At 31.6% G+C, this 10,662-nt stretch overlaps 1 protein-coding gene across 1 annotated transcript; it reads left to right on the forward strand.

Annotated features, from left to right (window-relative positions):
- The first annotated feature begins 7,876 nt into the window (after positions 1 to 7,876).
- Positions 7,877 to 9,216, forward strand: LOC145070528 (suppressor). The gene has a single exon (XM_079017468.1). The coding sequence runs from the start codon at positions 8,087 to 8,089 to the stop codon at positions 9,068 to 9,070; it is 984 nt and encodes a 327-aa protein (XP_078873594.1). The 5' UTR covers positions 7,877 to 8,086; the 3' UTR covers positions 9,071 to 9,216.
- The last annotated feature ends 1,446 nt before the right edge of the window (positions 9,217 to 10,662 follow it).

Genomic DNA, 10,662 nt, shown 5'->3' on the forward strand with positions numbered 1-10,662 from the left:
AGCTTAGATCTAGGAGTTTTTAGAAGTTTGGACCTTTTAGGTCCAAAGGAAGGACCTTTACCATGCAACTTCGTTTTTGAGCTTGGGATTGCTATCCTTGAAGCTCAAAGTGTCCCTATAGCAATAAAGTTTCAAGCTTTAGGGCCTTTATGTAGTCATGCATAAGATCTAGCCATTTCTATGGAAGTTTGTTGCTATTTCTAGATTTGGGTGTGTTTGGTGGGTTGCAAGCCACCAAGTCATAGACTTTATGTATTAAGACGTTGAAAGGAACATGGATCTGTAGTTGTAGCTTCTGGGTTTGAGTATTAAGTGCTTAATGTGGTAAGAGACTTAGTCGAGTAGTATGCTGGGTGTACCAGCCAGTATGTGCAGCGTACAAGCCTTGAAGCATGTACGCGCTGCGTACAAATAAGAACGCCCCGCGTAATCCACAGATTTGGACTTGTACATTTTCGGGCCTCGGTTTGGGCCAATTGATGGATTGTCAGTTATTGGGCCTCAGCAAGGCCATCAGAACTTAGATTTTGGACCAAGGACATGTTGGGCTTATATGGGCCCATATGAGGAGTTAGGCCCAATTTGGAAAATTGGGCATACCATAGCAGGGGTAAAATAGTCATTTTACCCATAGATGGATCCTTATTTTTTATTAAGTGTTTTATTGATCATGATAACCGGAGAGCAGCCAGGACAACAGATAGGGATCCTTCACTCAGATTTTCAACAGTCAGTTCTTGGAGGTGAGTTTCCTTCCAGTAGGAACGGGTCTACGACCACAATGCCGACCTGTTTAGATAGCAGTAGTTCTGGACTGCGGTCCAATGCCGGGGTGGACCCGAGAAGTAGTTCAGTATGTTTGATGTCTTTGTGATTCAGGCATGTCTATGTGTTATGTGTTCCGGAATGTGGTCCGATGCAGTATGCAGTATATGTGCTATTGTTATATGTTATGGTTATGTTATGCTATGTCCAGTCAGTTCCGGACTTCGGTCCGATGCAGTGGGCAAGGCCCTAGTTAGTTCCGGACTTCGGTCCGATGTAGTGGGCAAGGCGCTAGTCAGTTCCGGACTTCGGTCCGATGCAGAGGGCAAGTCCCTAGTCAGTTCCAGACTTCGGTCCGATGTAGAGGGCAAGGCCCTAGTTAGTTCCGGACTTTGGTCCGATGCAGTGGGTAAGGCCCTAGTCAGTTCCAGACTTCGGTCCGATGTAGTGGGCAATGCCCAGTATGTCTTTTATATGTTATTGTATGGTATGTGGTAGTTTGGGGGAGCTCACTAAGCTTCGTGCTTACAGTTTCAGTGTTGGTTTCAGGTACTTCAGCTAGAAAGGGGAAGGGCTCGGGATGATGGCATGACACATACCACAGTTTTAGCCTGGGAGTTAGACTCTGATATTTTTGACATGATCTTGACATCAGTTTCGATATGAGACATATTTTATGAAATTTTGAGACACACGACTTATGGTTTTTCTTATATGATATTGGGATATTATGGTTTTAGTAATGTTTTCAAACGAAATTTTTGGCTTGTATTTTTGGGATGTTACAACCTAGAGGTGTCCAGATCTCGAACCATACCCTCATGACAAGTCCAAATCCAAATATGACACCCTTTTGCACCAAAAGTGACCATATTCTTCCATAAGATGAAATCTAAGCAAATGGAGATCAAGGTAGTAACTTTTTACCTCTAAGTGGATGCTAACACCAAGTAGATGCCGGATCTAAATCCCTCTCCTCACTTCAATTCAACCTTCAAATTTCCTTCCAAAACGCACAAGATTCACTCTCCAAAGCTCACACACACTCAAGAAGGCACTAAAGCGCGACTAGGGTTTCTCTCTGGACATATAGGACGATGAAGGAGGCCAAAAATGACCCATAAGCTCCTTAAATAGGGTAGAAATCACTGAAAATTAGGGTTTTCCTTTACAGTGTCTACTCGTCGAGTTGGGGCCTTCCAACTCGTCGAGTAGACCCTACGTCCCGTGTCCAAAATCGATCTCAATGCGTCGACTTGGGCTCCCTAACTTGTCGAGTCCTAGTACAAAACCCTAAAAACTTAAAAATCAAATGATACATGGAACATGCGTTACAAATTTTCATCCGATCTTAAATTTAATAGTCTAGAATATTACATTGTTAATGACCGCGTAAAATTCAAAACTTTTATATACTGATTCCATTTTCGACTGCCTTTATATCGATGGACTTCTTATCATGAGATCTTCAATTCTTGTTTAGATTGCTCAAACTTGGCCGATCTAAAATTTGATTTTTGTACTAACACAGTTGAGCTGAAACTTCGAAAAATCATAACTTCCTCTCACGAAGTCAGATTTGGATATTCTCTATATGCACACTCTCAGTTTTACGACTACAACGACTTTGTTTTAGTTTACTTAAACTAAAAGTAATTTATCAAAATTTCACTTTCTACGATACGTAGAGCCGTGCTCGTTTGATTGCAGAACTTTGAAGAAACATAACTTCATCACACGAAGTCGAATTTCAGAGTTATTTATATGTACGAAATCATTGTCACATATACTATGACATTGGTTAAGATTATTTATCCTAAATAATCTTTTATCAGAAAGTCGTTTTTCACTTATTCTATATTAATTGATTAGCCCGAAACTGCGAGTGTTATACCTTCCACCTTATAAAATATATTTAGTCATTAGTAGTGGGAAATGGTTTTTAGTAGTAAGGAAGTAGTGACATAGTGAGTACAAAGAGAAAACAAAGAAAAATAAAGAGAGATAAAGAGAAGGAGAAAGATTATGATCCATCGTAGCCAGCTACATGGAGCCTTAGACCTACACAAATGGGGGTGGTGTTTGAAAGAAAGTCACGCGTGACTTTGGGTGCCATGTCATCTTACATGTATGTTATAATGAACATTCCGTATAGCCTAAGGAGTAGGAGTTAAATCGTTATGTGACTAACTAAAGTAACTATCGTTTAATAAGATATATTTCAGTAATCGTTTTCTTTTAAATATTTTCACCATGATTTGAGAGATTAAACATCATAGTATACTAAAAGTTCAGTTTTCAATAGTGTCGATTATGATACGTAATTAATACTTTGGCTTTTGGCTTCAAGTAAATGCACAAATGCATGGTTTTACATGAAAGTCTGTGTAAATATTTATAGTTTGTACAAATACGAGTTTATAACAAAAGTCTTGTTATACATTTTTGGCTTAAAAAATTATGTCTTATACAATAAAAAAGGGGCCATGTTATTGTATCGCTCCGAGCATGAAAATCGTTAGAACTGACCTGACTAGAATGAATGAAAAAGACAAGTTCAGTGGCTAATGATAACTTAAAAAAAAATATAATGACTAAAATAAAACACTTTGGGATTAAGAATAACCATGTAATGTTAGGTAGGATGATGACTTGTAATACCAACATGGAGAAAGTTAGTGGACTCGTTAGGTTTTAGGCTATCACTAGTTAAAATGACTAAAATGAATAAAAAAAAAATAAGTTCTAACTAATAATAGTTTAAATAAGGTATTATAACCAAAATAAAACATCCAAAAAAACTTCATGACTAAATATGGCGTAAACCTTTGATCATATAAAAAGTTAAAAAGGAAAACCATGGGTAAAAAGCTTGTTTCCTAAAGCTTATGAATAAATATTGTCACACAATAAATGTTTTATAGATATGGAGATTTCCCAAAACAAGTAATAAACAAAATATTGTCTATTAAATATGTTATAAAAAATATTGTTTATTAAATATGTTATGGGAGATCATTTTGGGGATTATAAGCTAAGGGCATTCACAATGCAAGTAATATAAAAATTAAATAATATAATAATTATGATTTAATGACATGGAGTGAATTTGAATGAAATAGTTTAATAATCATTCAACTCTTCGGGTTCAATAAAGAAAATAAAATGATGATTAAGATTAAAATAGGTGTTTAATGTTGCGAATGTTAAAAATAAATTTGAATATGTATTTAATGGATAATACGACAATCCATTCTATTCTATAAAGTTCAATGAATTGTGAATATTCTATTACAACATCAATATGTATATTATGGAAAAAGAATAAGAGCCATGACGAGAACTAATTCCCATAGATTACCGAACCGGTCCCTATATATTTGAACAACTCTTAACATTTATAGATGAATTTCGAACATTAGTGCCCCTAATCAATATCTTAACCCATAATTTAACATTTTAAATTACAAACATGGTACTATATATCCTTAAAACAACAGGGTACCCCTGATCACAACGAATAGCCTAATAAATATACCAAGAGCAAAACAAATGGAGTTAGACTCATGGGAAAATATAGGCCATGAATTGTGACTTTAGCATATATGGTGCGTAGTAAAAGAAAGCAACCAAACATATTTTGATGAAAGAAGTAGAACCAACCATGTTTTGTTGCATATCTAAATGTCTAGCATGATTTAGTAGGCAGCATTAGACTAGGGTGGCAATGTGGGTGCCCATTATGGGTTTATGATAAGCATTGGTTTGTTTGGTTGTCATTATGAGATTTGATTTGGTCCAGAATCGATTCGACATTTTGTTTTACAATGGGTGTGCTTTAATAAATAGGCTTGATTTACTTGAGATATGGTATCACAAGGTTATTATAACAATATAACTACATATAATTATTTCATGATATCTTATTGATATCATGTTTTGCTATTCTTATGTTATTTAGTCTATATTGAGAAGATACAGACGATACGTATTATGTCATATTACAAATCTTGTATATTTTTAGTATTAAAACAAAGTGTAGATCGAAAATGCCAACCTTAGTTAGTTGGTGTTTCAAGCATGTTTGGTCTTTTGTAGCCTTTTTGGTATGTTTGCCTAATGACTCGCTAGACGTTTCCCCTTAGTAATGTCGTCGTTTTCGAAAAAAATATATTAAAACAAAACGATCTTTCCATTTTTAGCAAATTAAGACGATTCTTAAGACTATCAAATTACTATAAATATCTTATAATCTATCCTACATTTGATAGGTGCAAAATTCAACTTATCTAGCTTATAAAAACAACACCAACCGAAATAGAAATGAGTCATGAATTTATAACATGATATACAAACAAACATCGAAAGATAAGTTTACAACATATTGATTCTTTAAGTCGTGAAAACCCGTATTTATATATATATATATATATATATATATATATATATATATATATATATATATATATATATATATATATATATATATATATAGAGAGAGAGAGAGAGAGAGAGAGAGAGAGAGAGAGAGAGAGAGAGAGAGAGAGAGAGAGAGAGAGTAAATTATCTAAGATGTAAAATTCAAATGGTGATTGTCATTATCTTGAATCCTTAGTGCTTGTCCTATTTATTCTTACACCAATATCACCGAAATTTGATATCCACATAAATGCTTTAATTGAAACATCATCTCATATGTTAGTGACATATATATTACATGTATTTAACATTTTCTGTAGTAACATCAGATTGTGAAACTTCACAAGAACATTTTTCGATAATCTGGATTTAAAACTAATCTGATATACCACTTTTATTGCATGAAGTACAAAACATTGTGATCAATGAACCAAAATTGGTGATAGGTGAGTATGACACCTCAGTTCGATGGCTAAAGAGTCGAGACCTTGAGAATAAGACTATTCCAAGTTATAAAGGACAAAAACCATCAATTAAGAAAGGTCCTACATTTCCTTCATCACGTGTGGACACACACTGGCTCACGCATTAAGTGCAACCATCAAAACCCACGACCCTAACATTGATTTTGAGCCGCAACTATTTTTTAAGTATTTAATAGCGTAAATCACGCAAATGGTCCTTGTGGTATTGTGCTATTGAACGTTTAGTCCCTAACTCTGATTTTCTTTTCTGTGGAGTCCTTAAATACCAAATTTGTTGTGTTGTTTGTCATTTACCGACTTAAAATGACATATTTACCCTTATCTATTATTTTAATTGTTTAATTATTATTTACTTATTAAAGAAAATTATAAAAGCAATTAGGTGTGGCTCTCCTAGGGATGAACGTGAAACGAAACCAGTACCGTTCTGATTTTTTGAAAATTAAATTTGATTGAAAGTCAATTCTGAGTATTAAATCGAATTAACATTACGGTTATATATATATATATATATATATATATATATATATATATATATATATATATATATATATATATATATATATATATATATATATATATATATATTGCAGGCTATGAATTTATAATATATATATTTTTTCTTTTTTGTTATAGAAAAACACGCTTTGGAGGTGGTAAAATGATACGAATTATTTGGTAACCGTCAAAATTTATTGGCTTTGATACGAGTTCAACCAAGTTGATAATATGAGCTTGAACATTGTAGGTATATGTCGAAATTATTTTCGGCTAATTTACTACTTAAGTCAAATCAAATTATATTTTATTTATTAGTTTGGCCAGTTGGGATTAGTTCAAATCATATTATATTTAATATGTGTATTGAATATCATATAATCATTTTAATTGGTTTTAAAAAAATACTTTAAATAGAAAGATGTACAAAAGAGTATCAGACAAAATATTTAAAAATAAATAAGTGTAAGCATCATTTTTTGTTAATTATTTTGTTTATATAGTGCATCCATAATAATTAATCTTGATTTTCTCTAGATTTTAGTTTCTTAAAGTATACGTCTGGCTTTCGTACCCATAATTATTTATAAAATACACATTTACTTATTTCAACTTTCTAATATAGCAAGTATTTAACACAAACTTAAATCCATTTTCATTAACCTTACTATTTGAGTCGTAGAGGGAACCATGCACCTCTTTTGTGTCGTGGATCCAATCAAATCCATATTTTCTTCCGAAAGGCGGACCACTACAAGTCTACAAATTTCAATCTTATAGGATTCGAATAAGGTCAACTTTATTTAGAGTGTTTACTATCAAGTGATTATCATTTGGCCATTTTAATGCTAGAATAAGATAGTCATAAACTCCAACACTATTTAGAGTGTTTAATATCAAGTGATCACCAAAGACCATTTTAATGCTAGAACAAGATACTCGCAATTAATTCTATTTACAAGTAATTAACATTAAGTCAGTTTTTTTAACGGCAAATTAATCTACTCATAAATATCATTTATGTCTCTTAGTGAGACTTAAGCAGTTAAGCCTATTAACTCTTATTTAAAAGAGTTATTTCTTACCTTCTTTAGACAAAAACTTTTTAATATTACATTTTAATGCTAAAACAAATAGTCACGGTGGTTATTGTTCGATGCCGTGGACATGTTGCCACTCTGCCCCCACAACACATAGCATAGAGTTAAAGCTTTAAAACCACTAAGGAAAAAAATGATGTGAAACCCTTTGTTCTCCATTCTTGTTTCTACCCCACTTGTCCCTCTACGCTCCAACCCTCATGGTTGTTCCACTTCTATTCGTGCTTTTTTTCCTAACACAAACCACCATAATCCACGACTATCGATATGCCTTTGCCAACCACACTATTTGTAGCATGAACTTGTACATCATGCATTATATACTAGTATCTTTATTACGATGTTGGACATTATAATTTGCTTCTATTTATTTAAAGTATTGGAATAATTATAGGCTATTAAATTTTCTGTAAATTTACCCTCATTGACTTTTCCTTCACATTTCGAATTTATGCTATAATTTTCTTAAACTATTTTTAAACCTCATCTATCCGAACTAACATATTATTTAATATGTGTTAAATATGAAAAAGGAAACAATACCCACCGGATGTTGAGTAGACTTTAACAAGTTGAGGAGGTACAAAAATTCTATAAAAAGAAACCTTTACTCACACTTATCTACTACTATACCACCACTATCCTAAATCATTCCATTGCACCACCCTTTTCATCACTCCTCTTAAAGTTGATATAAGCTACCTTGTATTCAATATATTAAGAGTTAGTAATACAATTTGGATTTGTGGGTAGCTTTTAGTCTTTTAGATCTTATTTGTGTATACTATCTCAAGAAAAGTTTGTTATTTTACATCAACAATGTCCATCAAAATTCCACCTACATCCCAACCCAAAGAACCGTTCCGTCACAAGAACAGTTCAGGAGAGCTCGATGTGTTTGAGGCGGCTCGTTATTTTTCAGGTGCCATTGAAAACATTAATGGCACCTGTAAAAATGTCATTGGCGAAGCTAGGGTTATCGGAAACAATACACAAAAGTTTTGCATAAGGCCTATGGGAAGAATGAGTCTTGACATGCCAAAAAATGTAGAGAATTCCATTCCTTTGCAAGCCATGTTGATGGATAATTCCATGATGGTCAACAATGAGAAGAAGTCCAAGCATCCAAGCTCACCTGGAGGGAAATTGGCCCATTTCTTGAATTCTCTCTTTAACCAAACGTCTTCAAAGAAGTCAAAATCTAAGTCAAATACAAAGTCAACCAAGGATGAAGATGAGAGTCCTGGTGGTTGGAGAAGGAAGAGAAGGAGTAGCATTAGTCATTTCACGAGTGGAAACAGTAATTCTAGCATCATCACCACCACTACCATCACGAGTGATTCAAAATCTTTGCTTTCAACCTCAAGAAGTTCAGGCTTTAGAACACCACCTCCTTATCATATGGTACACACACCCACAAAAACCACCAGAAGCTATTCAGATCTCAAGCACCCTCCAAGTCAAATTACGAAAATGCCCATCCATGCCACCCTCAACAAGATCGAAAATTTCAGCATTAAGAGTGATCTTTCTGAAAAAAAGATGAGTTTTGGAACTAGGTTTGTGGAAAACGTAAAGACTTTTGAGGAAAAACAAGAAGAACATCATGCTCATAAGTATGTTTCAAGAGAGGATATCAAAGAATTCAAGAGGTTTAGTGATGAAGACGGAGGAGATAGTGATTCAAGCTCTGATCTTTTTGAGTTAACAAATTGTGATTTGGGTTATTATCCAAGTGGTTTACCTGTCTATGAATCCACCCGTATCGATACCATAAAGAGAGGAATACCAATCTCGAGCTAAGTGTGTGATATCAGGTTCAAATTCAGACTTATGTTTCCCAACAAAGCCTTAGTTATATATTCGTATCATATATGTATTTACGTGTAGAGTTTTTTATTGTCCATATTTAAGGATTCAATTACTATTGTTCTATTTTTTAATACAAATTCATGTTTTATATATATATATATATATATATATATATATATATATATATATATATATATATATATATATATATATATATATATATATATATATATATATAGAGAGAGAGAGAGAGAGAGAGAGAGGTCAGGTTCATTTGAGACCATTCTAATTTTGTGAGACCGTGATACCAAATCTAAAAATAATTTTAAAATGCAAAACAAATGGAAAAATCCAAAAATTCTTTTTTTAAATATTATTTTCGGAATTTGAATTAACTAAAAAAAATATAAAAAAAATAAAAAAAATCCGTTTTTTTTAGAAAAATACGTGAAATATTCTAAATAGAATATTACACTGACATATTCTAAAAAATAATTTTAAAATGCTGAATAAATGGAAAAATCTAAAAATTCGTTTTTTAAATATTATTTTCGGCACTTGAATTAACTAAAAAAAATAATAAAAAATAAAAAAAAATCTATTTTTTTTTTTTGAAAAATACGTGAAATATTCTAAATAGAATATTACACTGTACATATTCTAAAAATAATTTTAAAATACAAAATAAATGGAAAAATCAAAAAATTCTTTTTTTAAATATTATTTTCGAAACTTGAATTAACTAAAAAATAAAAAATAAAATAAAAAAAATAAAAAAATGTGTCTCACAGTCTCACAAAATATAGGAGGTCTCAAATGAACCTAACCCTATATATATATATATATATATATATATATATATATATATATATATATATATATATATATATATATATATATATATATATATATATATGAACCATATAGAAAATTAGCTTATAATCAATGATATATTTGTCATTTCTCAATTAAATGTTTAGAACTCTTAAAAAAGTCTGAATTTGATGTTTATAACTCCTTCAAAAGGCATTTTTGTAAATCTATTGTTAAAAGAGAATGATAAGATTCTCTTTAATAAATAAAAAAACTTTTTGCCACATGTCATACTTTTATTGATTTTGCCACATGTCATTTTGTGGTTATTTTCAATTAATTTTTTTCTACATGGCATTTTGTGGCTTTTTCATTTTATTAATTTTTATATAATATTTTAATGTAATAACTGCAATAAATATAATAATAAATGCATATTAATTTCATTAATTTACTTCCTTCTAATTTCAAATTTTCTAAATTAAAGTTTCATTAGTTTCCTTTGTTTATTTATTTAAATTATTATTAAAAGAAAAACAAACAATTTAATTTTAATAATTTAATATTTTTCTATTTTTTTCTTCTAAATTCAAACCTCTCAAATGTTTATAATTTCATATTTTTTTTCTTTAAAGTGAACCCATGTAATACATGGGTCATACACCTGGTTATAAATAAAAGGAAGTCTAAGCCAATTTTCACAAGCATATTATTAGATCAGAAATTTAAAAACCACATATCAAAACATTAGATCTACAAACGCTCATCCC

Source organism: Lactuca serriola, chromosome 8 (assembly GCF_051521515.1).
Source record: "Lactuca serriola cultivar US96UC23 chromosome 8, Lser_US96UC23_V15, whole genome shotgun sequence".
In the NCBI taxonomy this organism is placed as follows: domain Eukaryota; kingdom Viridiplantae; phylum Streptophyta; class Magnoliopsida; order Asterales; family Asteraceae; genus Lactuca; species Lactuca serriola.